General features: G+C 52.7%; 1 protein-coding gene across 1 annotated transcript; it reads left to right on the top strand.

Annotated features, from left to right (window-relative positions):
* The first annotated feature begins 1563 nt into the window (after nt 1-1563).
* On the top strand, nt 1564-14439 carry LOC149327520 (cystatin-2-like). The gene is made up of 3 exons (XM_089563961.1): nt 1564-1908; nt 13493-13600; nt 14128-14439. Exons 1-3 carry the CDS (start codon nt 1708-1710, stop codon nt 14206-14208), a joined length of 390 nt encoding a protein of 129 aa, XP_089420087.1. The 5' UTR covers nt 1564-1707; the 3' UTR covers nt 14209-14439.
* Nucleotides 14440-21927: the final 7488 nt, after the last annotated feature.

Genomic DNA, 21927 nt, shown 5'->3' with positions numbered 1-21927 from the left:
GACTACACCACATGTGAAGCACCGTGCGCTTCTGGCGAACCAGATTTTGTGCCGCATGTGCTCGGATTTTATTGGTAATGATTGAAATAAAGGACTATCTGGCTGCTCCTCAACAGTCGAATGTGTTCATTTTCAACGCAAACCGGAGCTGCAAACCAAAACTCTCGCGGCCACCCTGCTGCGCGTGTGCTTCTCTTATTCATGGCGAGCTCCGCTTACTGAAGAGACATGCTAATCGTTTCGGTCGCGGCCCGTTTTTTCGATTAAAAACGAGAATTTTTCAGCCTAAATATAATATCCAGGCTTCAAGATTACTCAGCTTTTTTTTTAGTAAACATGGTTGCGATTCTGGTCGTCTCAATACAAACAATTGTCATGTGAACTCCCGGGGGATTGTAAAATCACTTTGTATCTCGAAAATGCAGATGGCACTGGAAATTAAGAAAAAAAAATGGCAGAGCTCAGGGTGCCAATTAATCTCTGCGCATGAAATGAAGGAGGACGTGCTTTCGAGGTAAGTCTTTCTGGGCGCTAAACATTATGACTTCAAAAGCTCTAATCGAAAATAATTCTATTGGTGCTATCAACGACGCTAAAATTACCTGGAGCAAATAAATCTCTTCCCGTCGTTGAACACACTCTAAAAAAGGTGTAAATATGTTTTGTGCAGGATAATGCACAGAGCACTTGAAGACGTGGCCTGAGCATATTTTGTTATTTCACACTGGCGTGAGTTCCGGGACTGCAACAAGAGTGCACCGTACAGGCCGAACGCCAAAGTAAATGTCACGGCCGGTGGAGATTATGGTCCTTATTTTGTCCATGCATTCTTTTGCCGCCCTTGTCAGTGTGCGTAGGCAGCCCGTATCTCAAATACTCTTTCCCGAGACTTATCTACACAAGCAGCATGACAGGCACCTTCGCAGACAACCGTGGTTTTTGCGTTATTCAGTGGAGCACATGCACTAATAACGGGGGCGCCCAACACTAAAACTGGAAACGGCTCGTAGAAATGTATACCCAAAGCTGAAAAGGGCACGTGTGGTGTCACTAGTCAGCGTCGATCAGCTTGAAATAAGACCTCTGTGACACTCTTTTAATCAACGCATTGCAGCGGTTACTACCAGATGAAACTCACACATCTGTCATGTATTACGCTCACAATTCCCTGTGTTATGCTTGTTTTTTTGTTTTAGTGAAGTATATCGTGATGTCCTCCAGGCATTAAGCAGTTAAGATTCTTGACGCCTGCCATATCTGATTGGCATGCACGATCCTGCTGTTGCGCGAAATACAATATCCACATTTTTGATTGTTTAGCTTTTAGGTCAAAGGGTTTGCGAAAGTTATACGCAATTATGGAATACCTACTTTGGGAATACAGCGCCACATATCCGCATCTGTTCACAGCATCCCTCCAAACCTCGCTGCGGTATTATCACTCTGGCTTTATCTTCTTCCTTTATGTGTAGTCTTTCATATTCTTACCCCTTCTGCATTCTGTCCGACGGGTATCGCGCAACCTACAGCAATACCACCCAATGAGCATCCGGCTTCTTCTAGCAGCAGCCAACATCCATGAAAAGAGGATAAAAAGGAGGATAGTGCGGCCCATGGGCACCGGTTATCGCGGTTTGCAGCCAGCAGAGAAGCAGCCTTAGCGTTTTATTTCATACCTGAGAAGCTCAGACAGAGGAAGGCAAGAACATGTTTCGTTCAGTAGGTGGAATCATCATGCTGGCCATCTTTGCTGCTGCATGCGTGGCGGCTGTTCCCGGGGGCTGGACCACCAAGAATCCCCAGTCCAGCCCCAAATACGAAGAGTTGGCCCACTACGCTGTAGCTCAACGCGTCGAAGGTCAACGTTACTACGATACCGTGCTCCAACTCACAAAAGTGGAAACTCAGGTAAGCGAAAACAAGCTCAAATTTGGCCACAAAATTAGGGTGGTGGGCTTTAGAATTTATACCCTGTCATACCAAGTCGGGCGTGTTCTGAAGAAAAGCATAAGTGTACCGTTTCCTAAAAAAAAGAAGCCCAATCAAGAGCGGAAAGCTCGCTTGAAATTCTTGGAACATGCTTTAATTGGTCTTCTGAAAGCCAATGCAGATCGCTGAAAGTCGCGGGTGTCACTAACTTTGAGAATACATAGAAATTCCATAGGTTGATAGGAGTATTGCTTGCAATGAAACAGCCCCACATCAGCACAGCTGTGCAATAGTTTGTAATGACTTTTAATCAGTTCAGTTTGTGTTTATTTCATTTCTCACTAATTTTACACAGCAGTAAATTTATGAGATCTCTCGAGTAGCGCCGCATGCGATGATGTAATTTTCTGATTTTTAACCGCTACTGTTGCTAACCAAACACTGATGTTTACCAGTTTCTTGGCTGCAACCCCGCATTAACGTTGAAAGTTGCTTTCACGTCAGTGATGCCGCGTGCTCTTAGTCTACACACTGCTACTGATAATCCCTGGGAAGACGACATGAGCAAGTGCATGTGTGGTGCGCGCGCTTTGTCCGGTGCTTCCTGTGATCTGTGCTCAGTGCCGTCGTTGCCCTTGGTTCTGACTAGCATTTGGGGAACGTAAGGTCTTTGGTGGAGGTGCCACGTTACGATCTCCACACCACAGAGCTCCGAAGCGGTCAGGCCGAGGCTACTACCACCATCACCATGCACACCCGGCGAGCAGCGGATCACTCCTGGCGCTCCTCCTTTCGTTAACACGATCAGATTGCCGTCAATTTGAGCAGGTCAAAAGCGGTCGCTTTCCTAAAGAGTTTTTCCGCCTACCGAACACAGACGCCACATCTTTTTGAGAGGAGAGGCGTCTTGTATCACAAATGCCCTCGCGCTCTCCTCCCGTCAACAAAAAAGTCACAACAATCGTTTAACGTGTACTCGAGGCCCTATCACCTGTGATAACGTCAACGACCACTCCAGAATACACCTTGCCCGTCGTGTCGCTTATTCAGTCCGTCGTGCGGTAAGATCTCACCCGTATGAACCTCCCTCCAGCGGTGAGCGCCGTCGGAAGCTCGGTCATACAGCAGCTACCTCCCGTCCCTTTTCGTCCCAAATATTACTCACCACGGCGTCAACGCAATGCAAATGAGTGGCGCACGGCAGACGGCCGCCCCATCAGCTTCCGATGTCTCGCATCGGCCACATTGTTCGCCACTGCCGCAGATCATGAACTTCACCCGATCGCGACGCCTTCCCTCCTACTGCCGTCCGAACTCTTCTGTCCCCTTCTCGCCTCGAGGCCCGTCCGAGCCATTTGCGGCCGCCGTTCAGCCTCCCCGACGATCCCGCTGCTCACCTTCGACGCTAGCCCGCCGCTCTCGCATTCCGTAGACGCTTCGTCTTTCCACTGCTGCTTCCTACCGCACCTCTCCTGTATTCTTTAAAGTATCTCTCTCTTCCTACCGGGCCTCCCATTGGAAAATCTAAATGATGCAGCTTCTGGAGGTGACACCGCCTCCATGACCGGGACCACGCACAATGAACAAACCCTCTACTGATCATCCGACCCAACCTACTGGATGTCACAGTCGACGGTGTTCCTATACGCGCCCTCATTGACACCTGTGCCCATAAATCCATGATAAGTGCTGACCTCCGCCATGCCCTTAGCCAACTCCACGCCAGCAACATCCCGTGTGCGTGTCGCGGATGGTGCAACGCATGCTCTCGATGGACTGTGTACCGCTCGCGTGATTATAGCCAGCCACAGTAACCCGGTTCTGTTCCCTGTTCTCGCCACATGCACGCATGACCTCATTCTCGGTTTGGAATTTTTATCAGACCATTCTCCTCTCATTGTCTGCTTGCATGGGTGTCCTCCACCTCGAGCTTCCCCAACTGGGACCTGAACCCACTGGCTCACCGCTCCGATTACTGTGCCTCGAATATACCAACTTGCCCTCCCAAGCCTTATATTTATTTTCACTGACGCCATCCCGTCCGGTTCCCGATGGCGGCTGTCTCATTGCACCCACCCTTGACTTCGTACTGACCCGCAACGTTGCTCTGCCCCTTACCATCGTCACCATCATAGCAAACGCCCAGTCTCTGCCTTTCCTGAACTTCGGCTTTTCCTCCTACGTGTTTCCGGCCGGCATATGCGTCGCTACGCTCTCCCTCCTTACCATGTTCCATGTGGCTGCATTAAACGCCACTTCTGTTTGCGACCCAGCAGGCTCGCTCCAGTCCTCCCCTCTGTCGTCGGACGCACTCACGACGCTGATACCCACGAATCTCCACCCCGACCAAACTTCCAAGCTTCGTGACCTTCTGCAACCGTTTTTCGATATTTTGAACCTGAACGACATGTCACTGGGCCAAATTCTCGCCGTGACGCACCGTATTGACGCCACTGATGCCCCTCCCATGCGCCATAGCCCCTACCGTATCTCCCACGCCAACCGTAAGCTTATAAACTCCGAGGTTAGAAAAATGCTCTCTAAGAATATAACCGAACCCTCCCACAGTCCCTGAGCCTCTGCACTGGTACTTCTGAAGAAAAAGAACGGCTGATGGCTCTTTTGCGTTGACTATCGTCACCTTAATAGGATCGTGTAAACGGACGTGAACACCCCGCTGCGTATTAGCGACACTCTTGACTCTCTCCAGGGTATCCAAACTGTTTTACTCAAAAGATCTGCTATCCGCTTATTGGCGATTGCCGTAGATGAGAAGGACAGCAAGAAGACCGCCTTTGTGAATGCTGATGGGCTTTATCAGTTCAAAGTGATGCCGTTTGGCTTATGCAACGCGCCATCTACGCTCGGACACGTAATGGAAGCCATTTTGCAATATTTTAAATAGACCACATTCCTGTGTTATCTCGACGACGTCTTTGTATTTATGCCCACATTTATATACTACCTCGCTGCCCTTTCCCAGATTCTTTAACTATTTCGTCGTCCCGGCCTGCAGCTTAACTTTTGAAAGTCCCGTTTTCCGCGACTTGAGATCACCACTTTCGGCCATGTCTTTCACTTCGTGGGTGTTCACCGTGATCCTGACAAGATCCTTTCCCCTTGCACGATCTTGCAACGACGTCCGGAGCTTCTTGGGTCTCTGCTCCTACATCCGTCGATGCATTCAAGGCTTCGCCGAACTCGCCCGCCTCCTCACCCACCTTTTGCAGAAAGCCGCCTTCCTCCAAGAAGCTTACCAAAAACGCGCCTTTCTCACTTTGATCTTCAATCTGACCACCACGCTACTGTTGGCGCACTTGGCTACGGCAACCCCCACCGAAGTCCATACTGACGCCAGTGGCTATGGCATCGGTGCTGTGCTCTCCCAGCGGCAGTCCGGTCGCGACCATGTCATCGCCTACGCCAGCCGCTTCCTCTATACCTCAGAGCGTGGTATTAAAGAACGGGGATGCTTAGCGGTGGTCTGGCCAGGTAGAAAATTCCGTTCCTATATATACGGCCGCCCATTGACAGTTATTGTTGTTGTTGTTGCCTTGGTGGCATGGCACATACCCACGGCGGGGGATTGGCCAGGGTTCAGTGAGGAGAGCCCAAATAAGGCAAATTGGTGCCAAACTTACCTTTTGGTGCCAAGCTAATAAAACCGACCACCATGCGCTGTGTTTGTCTCTTCTCTGAAAGGCCCTACAGGCCGGCTCTATCTTTGGGTATCGCGCCTTCAAGAGTACAATTACGCAGCGATGTACAAGCCTGGAACGTTGCACCCAGACGCTGGCTGCCTCTCCCGTTACCCTATTGGCCAGTGCGACATTCTTGGCAATGCCAGCGGAGCCGCCCTGTTCTCTGTCTTCGGCAACATGGGCTAAGTACCGCTCCGCGATAACGAGTTGCGCCCAGTTATCGACTGCCTCAACCTCGCTCCATCTGATCCTCCGATGCGACGCTTTCTGCTCCATGATGTTACTTTCTATGCCGCAGCCTTAATCCGCCTGGCCCGACCTGTTACTCGTTTTGCCAAAGCACCATCGTCTTGCTATCCTCCAGGAGCTGCACGATCTCCCCACGGCTGGCCACTCGGGTGTATCGCGTACATACCACGGCGTGCGTCTCACTTCTTTTGGCCCCGTCTCTACCGCTCCGCGCGCCGTTATGTTGCTGCGCGTGATAAAAAACTGAAAATTGAAAATTCGTTTTTGAGGAAAAGAAATGGTGCCGTATCTGTGTCACATCTCGGTTGGCACCTGAACAGCGCCGTAAGGGAAAGGAGGAAGGTGGGAGCGAAATAAGAAAGAGAGATAGAGGTGCTGTAGCGGAGGTGTCCGGAATAATTTCGACCGCCTGGGGCTCTTTATTGTGCACTGACATGCACAGCACGCGGGTGACTTTTGCGTTTCGCCTCCGTGGAAACGCGCCCGCCGCGGTCGGGTTCAGACCCGGGTACTCCGGCGCGGTAGAAGAGCGCCTTAACCACTGACCCACTGCGGTGGGTCGTTCCATCAGTGCCAACGCCGGAAGGTCCAAGTCGACGCAGTAGAAAGTTTCAAGGAGCACGTCAACGGGCTACAGCGTGCCCGTTGGGAGAGTGGCAGGCGGTTTCCGGCGCTGGCACTCATTGTAGGGAAATGGCCTGCCACTCTCCCAGCTGGCACACTTCAACACCTTTGGCATGCCCCCGAACCTTTCTACTGCGTCGGCTTCGGCCTTCTGGGTGCGTTTCGGAATCCATTTCCGGCATCAGATGGGATGCAGTTTCCACGGACTATGCTACCTGTTATGTGATCACGCTGGCACTGCTGTAAGGAATCGGGAGTGTACGCGTGGTTATCGGGACTGGTAATTTTCCCTCACAACCCCGCTAGCTGCCGTCTTCAATGGACGCCACCGGCCTGAGCGGGGCGGCCGGGGCGCTCAAAGCGAAGCGTCTCCTTTCTCGGAACGCGGTCGCTCGCGAATGCGCCAGGTAGTATGGGTGTCCGCCGCCCCGCGTGTACTTTTGTGCGAAGGAAAGGATGTTTTACCTTCGCACATGCGGGCACGACTGGGTGTTTGCACTTGCTTTTGTTTTATTCTTTTGCAAGGAAGAGAATGTTTCACCTCGCACGTGCTGGCACGTCTGTGCGTGTGTGTTGTTTTTATGCGAAACATATTAACGTAGGTTTCGGGCCTTCGCGCGACGCCCGGCGGTGGCCACCATTGACCCTAAAGTAGAGTCACGTGACGTGACGTCACGTGATGACGTCACACCGGCTGCAGATGGGGCCTCATATCGCGCCGTCGGTCGCCTCCCGGCGGTGGCCACCATTGACCTTCAAGTAGGTCACGTGACATTACGTCACGTGATGACGTCACACCGGCTGCAGGTGGGGCCTCATATCGCGCCGTCGGTCGCCTTCCGGCGGTGGCCACCATTGACCTTGAAGTGAGATCACATGATGTGACGTCACGTGATGACGTCACGCCAGGGATGAAGCGGGGCGCGCCCGCCGTCGCGTCAGTCTCTGTGCCCGCAACCGCGCCAGCGTCTTTGCGCCGGGCGTGTATGCGGTCAAGATGCCTCCAAACGCTAAGGACGTTAATAATAGGAATGCGAAACGAAGGCTGCAGCGTGCTACGGAAACCGATGAAGAACGCGAAGAACGCCTAGCCAAGCGGCGCGCTCAATATGCGGCTCGACGACAACGCTCCGAGGGTGTAAGTGAAGCCTCAACCAGTGATTCAACTAGCGGAATCGGCGACTCCGCCCCATCCACATTGAGGCAGCTGCTTAATATGCTTCGCATCCACTGGGCTTAACCTTGATAACCCTCCAATTTTTTACTTGTATTATGTGGTGGAGAAGGTGATTTACCCTACGGAAGCTGGAGGGCTGGCCATGCTCTCGATGAACCAATCATGTTACGAGTATAACATGATTGGGTGCTACTAAAGGTGGGCCGGGCCTCTAGGTCTTTAAAACCGGGCCCCGGAGCCGGAATAAGGGTGACAGGTGGTGACAAAGCGCGGCAACGGCCGCTTATCTGTTTTTCAGCCAGCGTCCGCTTCGGCGGACGCGGTTGTTGCTGCGACGCGCGTCTTTTCTCCCCTTTTGCTTTTGCCTCCCATCTTTCAACTCTCCTCTATCTGCACGTGGCAGCGGTGGTGGCTCGTCTGGAGCCAGTTGGGAGGCCCGTGCACTTTCCTTTTCATTCTTCTCTAAGTCGCAACAACAACAACAACAACGGAATAAGGGTTCTGCGCTAAGGTGAGATGCTAGGCAACTTCGGCTATGCCGAGTAGGGGCCTCCCCTAGTGTTAGCCAGATCCACTTTTTGGTTGTTTTGTATCTTTGTTGCTTAATTTCTCTTTTTGCCGCTAAATTTGTCTCCAGTGCCTAAATTTGTATGTGATGTAAATATCTCTATATAAATCTTCAAGTATTCCCTTTTATATCTATGCGTTCCAACTCATCGTAAGACCGTCTCTGACGGGGCACCCCTGGTGCGAAGATAACGATTCAGTCTTCTAGTCTACAAAAAGTCTCTGGCGGGGCACCTCTGGTGCAAGGAAGAAGAAGAACCTGAACATTACTGGCGCAGTCGATGAGGATCCTGCGGCCATCGGAAGACGGCGCAGGAAGAAGATTGAAGGCAGGGAGAAAGGTGACGGTCAGGCAACAGCAGCGTTCGAGAAAGGACCTGCGGAGAGACGGCGGCAAGGACGCCCACGGCAGTAGTCCAGTGACGCGGGACTGCATCCGGTCAAGGAAAGCAGCGCGTCGAGAACTTGACGGTCACCGGCGGGTCACAGCAAGTGACGACAACGTGCACCGGACCAGCGGCGTGCGACAGCTCATCGCAGCGTCCGGTGAAAGTGGCGGTGGACTCCGACGCCAAGGAGCTGGCAATGCGGATCGACGCATCGAAACTGTGAGTTTCCTTCGTCGCATTGTTCACGTCCCTGTTCATGTGTTCGAGCCGGTAGGACAGTTGACAGGTACGCGAGGCGGTATGGAGGGTTATCTATGCCGGCCAACACTCGATGTGAGGTACCAGGTGGAGTTGGCGAAGGCGTGGTTAGCGGACTTTCACGCTCAACTTGCAGAAGTAAATGGTGGAAAGGCGTCGCTACGCGAGGAAAAATCTCAGGACGTTAAATACGTCTTGAAGGCAATAGAAGCAAGACGCCAGCAGGTAGAGCTCGAGATCTCTAAGCTCAAGGAGTCTAGAAGAGCTAGTCAACTAGCGAGGGTGAACTGCTCCGAGTCCCGAGAGGAGAGGCCACCTGTACTGGGAGGCATTCTGCCGGTATGCAAGAACGCTTCTTTGTTAGTAAAGAACGCAGAGAGCGCAGGAAGTGAAAAGATTCAGGAAGGGCGCGAGAAGATCACAGCTTTTCCGCCACCGCGGGCGGCTGGCTAGCAACGAAAAGGAGCAGCCCAATAGCGATGATCTGGGGACCATCGAGACCAAAGTGTCCGACAACAAACAGGGCAACGATTAATCTGCCCAGGTTAGCTAATGGAATCTGCCCAGGTTAGTAATGTTGGAATTGAGTGTGACAATACCAAAAACGCGGTCTCTAGGAAGCTGCGAAAAAGAACATTTCGTTCAGCATGAAATGGTCAGTGACGACAGACGTCAGACTGGCGAGCTAGTGATAGCAGGAAGTCTAGCGTTGCCGCAACGGCACACTGTGCCGGGCATAGGGCAGGAAGTGTCCCATAGCGCTATTGATGCCAGCAGCCTTCCATCCAAGGCAGAGAAAGAAGGTGGGCCTGATGGGCCGACGGGACCGAGCGCCGCGCAGCTGTTGAACGCACCCGACGGGTGTCCCACCAGGTCCTTCGAGGACAAGGAGAGGCGTGACGGCTTGCCACTACGCAAATTCGGGTCAAGTGACTGCGAGGAAGCTCATTTCTTTGGAGGAGAAATTCGAGGCCCGTGTGCTGTGCGATCTCAGTGCACGTTAAAGAACCCCAGGTGGTCGAAATTTCTGGAGCCCTCCACTACGGCGTCTCTCATAGCTTTAGTCGCTTTGGGACGTTAAACCCTATAAACCAACCAACCAGCCCATGCGGCAGACGATGCCGTGAAGGCGGCAAGCGCATGTCAAGCAGGGAGCGGCGATTTAAATGTTTGCCCGTGCAGGAACGGTGCAAATAGCTCCAATCGAGACAAAGTACCAGGAGGCAGGCGCATAGCTTTCACGCTGAAAGTCGGCGCGTAGAACAGTACATTCCGTGCTGCAGTGGGCCAAATTACGTATGGAAAAAGCGGCCGCACTGGTACGGTTTGACTGCCCAGGGGCTATGCTCCTTACGCAGTACGCTGTTCGTACTGGGGCGCCGGAGAGAGCGTGCCCTTAAGGGCGTTGTGTGGTGAGGGTTTTGGACCTATTGAGGACCAGGACGCTTTCGATCCTGGGGGGCAGAAACTTTAGAGTCATCGCCCCGCTGTGGGACCAGCCTAATGAGCAGATAGACCGTTAGGCGTTAATCGTGTCGATTGAGACATGTGGCTCGAACGCACACAGGGACGCTCGGTGCGACCAAGGATGATGATGATGAAAAGCCTTTATTTAATAAAAGAGGTGAGGCTTTCTTAAAGAGCCCCGCAATGGGTGGAGTCCCTATTCCGGGAGCCCATTGGTCGAAGCCGCCAGCTTAGCCCTCTTGACCAAAGCCTTTTGGGCCTGAAGGTTCGAGCAGCCAAGCAGGGCCGCCTCCCATTCCTCTCTGGTAGGGTTGGGGTGGGGGGAGAGAGCTGAGTTGCGCTGGCAAGCCCAAACCATGTGGTAGGTGTCAGCCACCTCGCCACAGTGTTTGCACCTGCCAGTGAACGCGGGATCGAAGTGTTTTAATACTGCCGGGCACAGCATTGCATTAGTGAATAGTATAAGTAGAACGCGTTCGTTTGCTTTCCCCAGTCCCTTTGCGTGACCGCTTACGGACCGCATATCAGTGCTACTGAACGCTCCAGTTGCGAGTGTCGGTGTGTGTGTGCGCTCGTTCGTGAGCAGGACGAGGGTGTGCATGCAGGTGCAACGGGTCGCAGCGCGACAACATGGACTCCGTTTTACGGCACACGGGAAGCATGCCACCGTGTGTATTTGAGTGTGCAATTTGCTTGCGTTGTGTTGGTTCCCGTGTGCATTTTGCTTTTGGTTTTGTTGGTGCCAGTGCTGGTGTAGCTGCGGTATGTCAACCACAGGGTGGTTTCGTGACCGACACCGATCCCTCCTTGTTATAATACTAAAAGTGGCATTTGAGCTCTTTGTAGAATCTTTGGAAGGGCGTGTAAGGGTTCGGTAGTGTACGCGGGGTCATCGGGACCGGTATTTCTACCTCACAACCCCGCCAGCTGCCGTCTTCAATGGACGCCACCGGCGTGAGGGGGGCGGCCGGGGCGCTCAAAGCGAAGCGTCTCCTTTCTCGGAACGCGGCCGCTCGCGAATGCGCCGGGAAGTACGGGTGTCACTCGCCCCGCGTGTACTTTTGTGGGAAGGAAAGGATGTTTTACCTCGCACGTGCGGCACGACTGGGTGTTTGCACTTTCTTTTCTTTTATTCTTTTGCGAGGAAGAGAATGTTTTACCTCGCACGTGCTGGCACTTCTGTGCGTGTGTGTTGTTTTTACTTGTATTTTGTGGTGGAGAAGGTGATTTACCCTACGGAAGCTGGAAGGCTGGCCATGCTCTCGAAGAACCAATCATGTTAGGAGTATAACATGATTGGGTGCTACTAAAGGTGAGCCGGGCCTCTAGGTCTTTACAACTGGGCCCCGGAGCCGGAATAAGACTTCTGCGCTAACGTGAGATGCTATGCATATTCGGCGATGCCGATTAGGGGCCTCCCCTAGTGTTAGCCAGATCCACTTTTTGGTTGTTTTGTATCTTTGTTGATTAATTTCTCTTTTTGCCACTAAATTTGTCTCCAGTACCTAAATTTGTATGTGATGTAAATATCTGTATATAAATCTTCAAGTATTCCCTTTCTTATCTCTGCGTTCCAACTCATCGTAAGACCGTGTCGGACGGGGCGCCCCTGGTGCGAAGATAACGATTCAGTCTTCTAGTCTACAAACCATCTCTGGCGGGGCGCCTCTGGTGCAAGGAAGAAGAACCTGAACTTTACTACTGCCAACGACTAAAGCTACAGACGTTGCGTACTTTAGGCTGTACAGCCTCACCTTACTATATGGTGCTCGTCGCCGACTTGCCGACCATGGCCGCTGCTTTCTTTCCAAGGTAGTCGACGACATTCTCCGTTCCTACTGTACTAAGCACCAGCTCCCCACCGCCTATCACCCCCAGACGAACGGCCTTACCGAGCGCCTTAACCGCACTCTCAGCGAGAGAGAGAGAGAAAAAAAACTTTATTGTACAAGGAATTCGGAGTACGCCCCAGGGTCCCCGCACGACCCCACTGCACTCAAGTGTTTATGTTCCTAAGGTCCATAACACTGGCAGCCCGGCCGGTTGCGATGGTCTGCACGGCCGGGTCCTTCGAGCGCAGCAGGGTCTCCCAGTCCTCCCTGGTCTTGAGGTTCTCTAGGTCCCGCGGCGGAGGGTCCGCCGGGCAGAGGGACAGGATGTGGAGGGAAGAGGCGAAGGGTTCTCAGCGACATGCTCGCCATGCACGTTTCCTCATATCACTGTGTCTGGGACCTCCCTCTCCCCTATGTTACATTAACGTAAAACTCCACTCGCCAGGATACTGTCGGCTAGTCCCATTTTCAGCATTTATACGGCCGCTAGTCCCAATTGCCTTTTGGCGAGCTGCTGCCCACTCCTGCTGCTATGCCATCTTAATACAGTCATGACGCCATTGCCCGTGCTGACCACGCCCGTCATGTTGCACGTTGCCGCCTGCTCGCCTGGCAGGCCTCCCAGCAGGAGTTCTACAACCGCCGTCGCCGCGTAGACTTTTTCCCTCCTGTCTCCCTCATCTTGCTTTGGTCTCCACCTCGCCGGGTCGGTCTCTCAGAGAACCTTCTGTCCGTTATGGTGGCCCGCACCGTATCCTGCGCCACGTCACCGCCGTCATTTACGAGATCCTCCCGGCCTTCCTGAAGGCCAACTCCTGCCAACCTCAACAGTGACGTTGCCCACGTCTTCCGCCTTAAACCCTACATCTCGCCGTTCTTAGCTGTGCCCTCAAGTACACCGTAACGGTGTTTTTCCGGATAATCCCTCGAAAGACGCATAGAGGAAGATTAGCAACTACTCTACTTTGTTGTTAACATTTACATCCTTAGCGAACGCCTAAAAATTTAATGATTTAATGTCTTCGACATGCTTCCAAAGACTCAATAAATGTGCTTGACATCTGTATGCATCTAGATTGCTCGAACGTTGAAGCGCCGCCGGAAATGCCGCTGCAAATATATCGCTTACGCTGCTTTTCTGCTGCGGCACCTGAGCATGGGTGCTTGATGAGCATGGATTTCGGTACGAAAACGAGCTTCAGAAGCCGACGCGCTGATTGCTGCTACACGATGACTGATTGTTTCTGTGACCTGAGCGAAATGCATGAAACACGCACTTTCTGATTTTTTCAACTGCAGGTCGTAGCAGGTGTAAACTACCGGCTCACCTTCACCATCGCTGCCTCGGACTGCAAGATCGGTGATGTTGACTATAGCAAGGAGCGCTGCCCACCCACAACCAACGTGGTATGTGCCTCGAAAATCCCCCTGCTACTATGCCGCCCACTGTTATACTACTTTAGCTTAAACTTATTCCTTACTTTCCAGCCTCTACCGTCCGGGTTTTGTGAAAGCAATCCTTATTGAGGCTCACATTGTCCGTGATTCATCCTAGAATGCTTTTCTTTACTAACTGATGGCTGGCATTGCCAGTGTGGTGCAACTTTTTGCTTCCTTTAATTGCCTAGATAGTTACGTGCAGAAATTCATAAACATCTTGCTTCCAACATATTCAAACTGTCAACGCTTAGTTTGTCTTGGTTGCGAAACACATAGTTTGCTCGCACGAAATCTACTGTAGTCTGATATTAACGCATACACATTATGTTAAGGGAAAAAAATCTGCTATTTGCAATCAGACTACCTTCTCGTATGAATCCAAACAAGCAGTTCCACTGGAAAAGTTTGCACAAACAGGAACGCCTTAAGAAATTATTTTTTCCTGAATTTTTGCCAGATACGCTTCAAAGCCTCGTTTTTTTTTCTCCTCTCAGCCGAAGGCAACCTGTACAGCTGTCGTCTACGAAAAGCCCTGGGAGAAATTCCGCTCCCTGACCTCACTCAGCTGCGAATGATGTCGAAAAACCTACCGGCCCGCAGTCACACATTGGATCTTGGCTGCTCTCCCTGAGCGGCAAATGTTTCATCTTTACCCTTGTAACAGCTATGTAGCACCGATGCCGAATTATCGACTTGATGAAATTTAATCTTTACTCCTGTAAACACGGGCTTCGCATAGGAAGTTAAAAGGTCTCTCCAAACCTATTCACTATTTAAACGGTAAATAAACTACTGACTTCTTGGAAGTGTTGCCTCTAACAGGTCTGAGAGATATTCACATTTGCACAAGATTCCGTGAAATGTTTTGACGGGAGAGAGTCGCAGGATATGCGCTATGCCAGTGTCTCTCCTCTAAGTTCCTGTCATCCGTGTCTCCTCTGGCCTCATGTGCTGCACTGTTTTGTGTACCCTAAAAAGGGCGTGATTGCCTGCACTAGCAGCCGGGGCTAAGTATAGCAGCCAATCTCAATATGGCAGTGTAGAAACCTAACCAGCCGTTGCCTGAAGGCGTCAGTACCTGTTCACGAACACTAGATTTCAGTCAGAAGAAACTGCAAAATTGATTCATCAATCGGACGTTTCAAAGTTTCAAAGGTCGGAGACCATCACTGAAAACTTCCACTTCCTAAGCAGTTGATTTAATGGGGTTGAGTCGAACTCACACAACAGGCAGCAGAATATGCTACTCAGCTAGTCGTCACTAACTGGGTGGACCGGTGCAACGCGGCTGCGCGCCAGATGTCTGGCCGCAACACGTGGCGCCTGTTCTGCGCTCTCATCGATGCAATAAAAACACGCACGGAAACCCAACGCCACTTACATAGGGCCTGGCGCAACTTTACAGGAACGACAACACAACTAGCGCACACGCTCAGGGATCGATACCTGTGCATCACTGAGGACCCCCGGCTGGCGGCGTACTCGTATGCAAGCGAAGAGAACATGGAACTGGACACCCCCTTCAAGCCCCACGACGTCCGGGCGGCCTTAAAAATGATGAAGCGGGAGACTGCACCTGGGCGCGACAAGGTTACGCTCAGGCTCTTGGCCAACCTTCCCGACGCAGCCTACGCCGCGCTGCTCAAATACATCAGTAGCATTTGGGACCGAGAGACTCCTGTCCCTCTCGATTGGAAATCGGCTGTTGTAACCTCCATCCCGAAGGCCGGCAAACCTATTAATGTGGAGAATCTTCGCCCCATCTCTCTCACGCCCTGTGTCGGCAAGCTGATGGAGACGATGGAGATCAGATTGTCACGAAACACAGCACATTTTCGCGGACACCGTGATCGGTTTTCGCCCTCACAAGTCAGCACAGGATATACTTCTGCAGCCCCACCACGACATCTGAGATACGGTGGAATGTTCTGCACAACGACAAGGTGGTCCTGGCCTTGGTTCTTAAACGCGCATTCGACAACGTCCACTACGAAGTAATCCTGGACCACCTGTGGCCACAAAACATTCCGTTGCATAAGACAATTTCTTACAGATCGTCAAGCCTATATACGCACACAAGATGCGGATCACGGGCCATACGCTATCGGCTCGAGGGGAACACCTCAAGGCGCGGTCCTGTCTCCCCTGCTCTTCAATTTATCAATGCTTCATCTTCCCTATAAATTGTCTTCTTTGCCTGGGATACATCACGCTCTTTATGCGGATGACATTACAATCTGGGCCACGCAAGGTAACCTGGGCCACATGGAATCCTGCCTGCAAGCAGCGGCGACCCCAGTCGACGACTACGCGGCCTACTGCGCACTCCAGTGCGCCCCAACTAAATCACAATTTGTGCACTTACGTCCCTCCCCTCGGGACACAACTTCCCTTCGCATCAGTATCCCCTCGGGACCGATCTAGGAGGCCAAGGAATCCGCGTCCTGGGCCTCTTCATACACCACTAACGCGCGGTCCACACAACCCTAGCCAATCTTCGCACGGTGGGAGACCAGGTGGGCCGCATGGTCCGCCGGGTCTCCAACAAGCGGGGCGGATTACGAAGCAAGAATGCACTGCGGCTTGCCCATGCTTTCGCAACGAGAAGGGGTCCGACCCTTTCCCCGAAGTATGTCTAGAGAAGACCATAGCGGTCGTGGCCAGGCACGCGTGGAAGCGTTGGCGCGATCCTATGGTAACCAACAACACGTGCATTACGTGGAGGTTGCCGGCCCACACCACGAGTGTGGTACACGCCCGCAGTCGTACACAACACAAGCACAGTTAAAGGGCTCACTTTCAAAGCCTACAGCGCAACACACGCGGAGGAGTTTGCCATTGCTCTGGTTGTCCCTCACCCCAAGTCGAAAGAGATCATCACCGACTCGCGAGGACCCTGACGCAACTATGAGTTGGGCTGGGCTCCCCCGCTTGTCTGGCGCATACTGGAATACAGCTGCCGATGCGATCACACTCCACGCCACCCGATTTGGGCCCCCAGTCACCAGGGACTCCAGGAAAACGAACAGGTCGATCAGGCCGCCCACGCACTCTCTTTCCTGGCTATCTCCCTGTCCTTGAAAGCCAACTACCAATCTCACAATCTCGCCTACATTCAAACACATCACCGAATACTACAAGGAGAAGCACCGCCGCTACCCGGCCCCTTGTAAGGGACTGGATTGCTCTGACGAGCGCTTCCTCATCAAAATTCTCACTAACACTGTACTGTGGCCAGCGGTGCCTAAACATTTCAATACATCTTTTGATGGCGCGTGCAAGTTCTGTGGGGAGATGGCTCACACCTTCCAAATGGTTTGGGCGTGTCAATCAAACCCACCTACCCCCCCCCCCCCCCGACCTCACCAGAGAGGACTGGGAGACGGCCCAGCTCGGCTGTCAAGAACTGAAGACCAAAAAGGCCTTGCTTCAACGGACGTGGGCGGGGTTGCTTGCCAATGGGGCCCCGGAATAGAAGCTCCACCTACCACTGGGAGGGGAAATGACCAATAGGATCCTACCCCAATCCGCTTTCTGTAAAAATTTAATAGACGAAAAATGTGGATAAGAGTTACTGAAGAATACATGAGTAATTTGCGATTCTTTGTTGACATTGCCTTGCTAAGCCACTCAGGGCAAGAACTTCAAAGCATGATCAATCAGTTAGACAGGAAGAGCAGAACGGTGGGGCTAAGAATTAACATGCAATAACCAAAGTAATGTTCAACAGCCTAGCAAGAGAACAGCAGTTCGCAATTCGTAGCGAGGTGCTGGAAGTAGTAAGAGAATATGTCTACTTAGGGCAGGTAGTGACCGCAGATCTGGATCATGAGAGGGAAATAACTAGAAGAATAAGATTGGGGTGGAGCGCATATGGCAGGTTCTCTCAGATCGTGAATGGTAGCTTACCAATATCCCTGAAGAGAAAAGTATACAACAACTATATCCTACCGGTACTCACCTATGGGGCAGAAACGTGGAGGCTAACAAACAGGGTTCAGCTTAAGTTTGTGGGGTTTAAACTGGGGAGATGAACACGTATTCCCCGTTTAAGCGCGGCTGACTCAGTTCAAAACCGCGCTTACCCCACCCCGTGGTCGCGTACGCTACTGAGCGCACGCCGACCACGGCGGGCCGTGCTCTACGGGAACAAAGGAACGACACAATGGCTGACACAAACAAGGCATTTATTGCTATAGCAACAATAACGCCAGCTAGCAACAAAATACACTGAGGAATCTAGGATGTCCGACTCACCAGCACGGCTACGAGCGAACGTCCGCCCACGGTAGGGCAAAGGGATAAACTCCGAGGCCCGACGGAACGAGCTGAGGGGAAGAAGTTTCCACACGAGGACGCCCGCGGCCAAGAGCGGAGCTTTGCGCGTGAACGTCCAACACGCTTCCCGATGCGGAGCAGAAGAGACCCCGTAGCTCCCCGCGAGCGCGCAGCAAAACGCCATCCGTGGCGCTGGTGTCGCTGCGACGCGAGCGCCCTCCCCTGTTAGTGGAAAGTCACCGAACCGAGAGGAGTGCTTTGCGGAGGAGCTAACCACAGGGAAACTAGCGCGTTGAGGGAAAGCGAACGCAGGGGACGAAAGCGTCCCCACATCCCCCCAACCTTAAATAGACCCACGCGCCTGCAAGTTACATGCTATGGAGGAGTCTCCTGGTCTTCATGCACTTGAGGCAGGTCGTGCAGCGGAGGTCACGCCGACAGGGTGCACGCAGTCTTCCGCGGTATTCCGAAGGCGGCGTGAAGGTCTCCGCTGGGACGACTCGCATGGCCCGCGGGCTAAGTGCCCGCGGGCCCGCGAAGAGGAGGGCCGGTTGACCACTGCAGGCCAAGATTCCGCAGTAGTCGCCAGGGCAACAGCAGCCAGACGTGGCTGCTGTCTGGTCTCGCCACGGCTGCCCCGGTTGCGGCGAACAGGATACAGGCCGCTCCGTCGCAGCAGGCGGCAGCGAGACGATGTGCACAGGACAGCAAGCCGCAGTGGCTCCAGATCTGTAAAATTTCCGAAACACACTCCGCATGCCTTTAACGTAGGTCACGGGAGGGGAAACGGTGTACACAAGGGCCTGGTGGCTCAATGCTCAACTCGCTAGCAAAATGTGTCGGGCGGCTGTGCAACGCAAAGTTCGAGTGAACAAAGCCCTTTCTTGAGTTGAACGAGAATGCTCGGTTCATGCGAGGTTAAAAAAAACGGGTGGGCCAGCAAAGTGCGCCCCCTCTCAACACCACGGTCCGGTGGTCGTGTCACTTTTGACATGGCGCAGGCAGCTATGAATAGCCTTAGGCCTCACTACCATAGTGGCGGTCGATGACCCCCAACAAAAGAAAGACCCGAAACGGGTTTCGTGCGCGCAGCCGCGAGGAGACATCAGCGTTGTGGGGTGGTCCTCCCCGCTCACTGCACAAAGCAGCTTATGAGCGATCGGCGCCCACCGTATCGGACGGTGTCGGAACGCCCGGTGCCGAGCTGCAATACCAGCGAGCTCGTCGTGGCACCCGTTACCCCAGGCCACCCGGCTCCCAGAGCCGCGACTCCCAGAGTCGAAAAAGAGACAGCGAGAAAATATATACAGAAAACTCGGACCACCCACGCGGCTTCCGTACTCACTCGCTTCGGGCTCGGCAACTCCGCGGGCGCTAGGCCTCGCGCTCCCTCGATGCGGACCAAGTGGTTCTTGAAGCAACTCTAGGAAGAAAACTTCACAAAAAAAACATGCTGAGCATGTCGAAAAGTTCAAACATGCTGCAGCGCAATACACCTCGCACTCAAGAAAGCATGCCGCAGGTCCTAGCGATCAAAATTCACTCTAGGCCTAGCACTTGTCAAGTCCGGACAAAGAGCGTTCCTCGAACCGAACAGACTGTCGTCCAATGTTCCAAGAGCAGGCCCCACGTTGGGCGCCAGATGTGGGGTTTAAATAGGGGAGATAAACACGTTCTCCCCGTTTAAGCACGGCTGACACAGTTCAAAACCGCGCTGACCCCACCCCGTGGTCGCGTACGCTACTGAGCGCACGCCGACCACGGCGGGCCGTGCTCTACGGGAACAAAGGAACGACACAATGGCTGACACAAACAAGGCATTTATTGCTATAGCAACAATAACGCCAGCTAGCAACAAAATACACTGAGGAATCTAGGATGTCCGACTCACCAGCACGGCTACGAGCGAACGTCCGCCCACGGTAGGGCAAAGGGATAAACTCCGAGGCCCGACGGAACGAGCTGAGGGAAAGAAGTTTCCACACGAGGACGCCCGCGGCCAAGAGCGGAGCTTTGCGCGTGAACGTCCAACACGCTTCCCGATGCGGAGCAGAAGAGACCCCGTAGCTACCCGCGAGCGCGCAGCAAAACGCCATCCGTGGCGCTGGTGTCGCTGCGACGCGAGCGCCCTCCCCTGTTAGTGGAAAGTCACCGAACCGAGAGGAGTGCTTTGCGGAGGAGCTAACCACAGGGAAACTAGCGCGTTGAGGGAAAGCGAACGCAGGGGACGAAAGCGTCCCCACAAGTTAAGAACAACGCAGCGAGCTATGGAAAGGAAAATGATAGGTATAACGTTAATAGATCGGAAGAGGGCGGAGTGGGTGAGGGAACAAACGCTGGTTAATGACTTCTTAGTTGAAATCAACAGGAAAAAATGGGCTTGGGCAGGGCATGTAATGCGAAGGCAAGATAACCGCTGGTCCTTAAGGGTAACGGAGTGGATTCCAAGAGAAAGCAAACGTATCAGGGGACGGCAGAAAGTTAGGTGGGCGGATGAGATTAAGAAGTTTGCGGGGATACAGTGGCGGCAACTGACAAAGGACAGGGTTAATTGGAGAGACATGGGAGAGGCCTTTGCCCTGCAGTGGGTGTAGTCAGGCTGATGATGATGATGATGGTGATGATGAAATGTTTTTCACCACCACCACCGGAAGAAGCATCGGCTGCCTAGCGGAACCTTCACGTCGATGAGACAACGACCTGACTAGTTGCTCTCACGCATACCTTATCCGTATTATTACTACTAGATTTCATATGTATTCACGCTTCGGCTAATGGCCTAGCGAGTCCACGGGTCTCGCTAGTGTGTGCAATGTCTGCAATGGCAGCCAATGTGGAGAGCGACTTCACAAGTTTTAAAGAGCACAAATGGTGATCGCAGACAATGTTGACAAAAGTGACCTGAACTCGACGATTGCTTATATCTTAGGATGCACATGCATCTATGGGGAAGCGCCACTGCTAGGTGGTGGGAGCGAGTGGGCCAACCGAAGCTGTAAGCGCCCGCCAGCACTCGTCGGCGTCGCTTAGAGGCAACAATTTAATGCTTTTTACTTATTGCAAATGGGCGCCGAACATATTTCTATATAAAGCAATTTGAAGTCAAGTATTCAACACACCGTAAAAGCAGTTACAACGAGCGAGAAACGCTGCACATACGCGATGTCAACAGTATGGCTACGAAGTGTTCCCCAGGCTGGCGCTATTATTCATTCCCGATTCTTGAAGAATGAGCACACTGCTTAAAAAAGTATAAGTACAACTTGCCAAAAGAGGCGAGATTGTTCATGCTTAGAACAACGTAGCTTAGGTTTGATATCGAATGAACACGAAGTTTCTGCCTATGGGCATGCAGCTATGTCGACAAAAGAAGCGCTAAGGTGCAGACGTAGTCATGGGCGCAATCCTGGAAAAATTACGTACTCGCGCGGTAAATGTCGAATATTGTAGAAATACCTTGAAGCATTCATTTAGAGAATACACTGACCGTTTGCTCAAGAAGCAGCAGAAAAAGCGAGCAGTAGATATCTAAATCGGGAACCACGGGAAACGGAGCAGTTTCGTAGTCTGAGAGAAGTTTCGCGGTGCGGGAGGAGCGAGGTGAAGACGGCAAAGGGTATGGACAGTTAGGCACAGTGTCGTTCCAATGTGACAGAGGATTTCCCGACTGACGCGCTGCCGGCTACGGGCCGCCGACACAGACGTCCGCCGACCATCCGAGTCGCCGTAGTGTCGCAAAGCTAAACGCAGTACAGAAACCGCGTTGGAGTTCGCGGTATGCCGACTGAGATCGGCCCAAGCGAGCCGCTTGGTTTCAAAGCTCAGTGTCATCCCTCGCTCGCGTGGCTTTCCTAGCCTGTCACAATACCGACCAAGTTTGCCGACGTTTCGAAAGTCGCTGGTATGCACACTATGGTTACGAGAGCAGACGTCGCAGCAGTCCGTGTGTCGAAGCTTTTGGGGTCCACGTGACCATGCACACGAGGTGGGCGTTCAGGAAATGGTCTTCAGAACGG

Source organism: Amblyomma mixtum, chromosome 10 (genome assembly GCF_055824585.1).
Source record: "Amblyomma mixtum isolate Tamu chromosome 10, ASM5582458v1, whole genome shotgun sequence".
Classification (NCBI taxonomy): domain Eukaryota; kingdom Metazoa; phylum Arthropoda; class Arachnida; order Ixodida; family Ixodidae; genus Amblyomma; species Amblyomma mixtum.
Note: the sequence above shows the minus strand (reverse complement) of the source record. Positions and strands in the feature narration are given on the sequence as shown.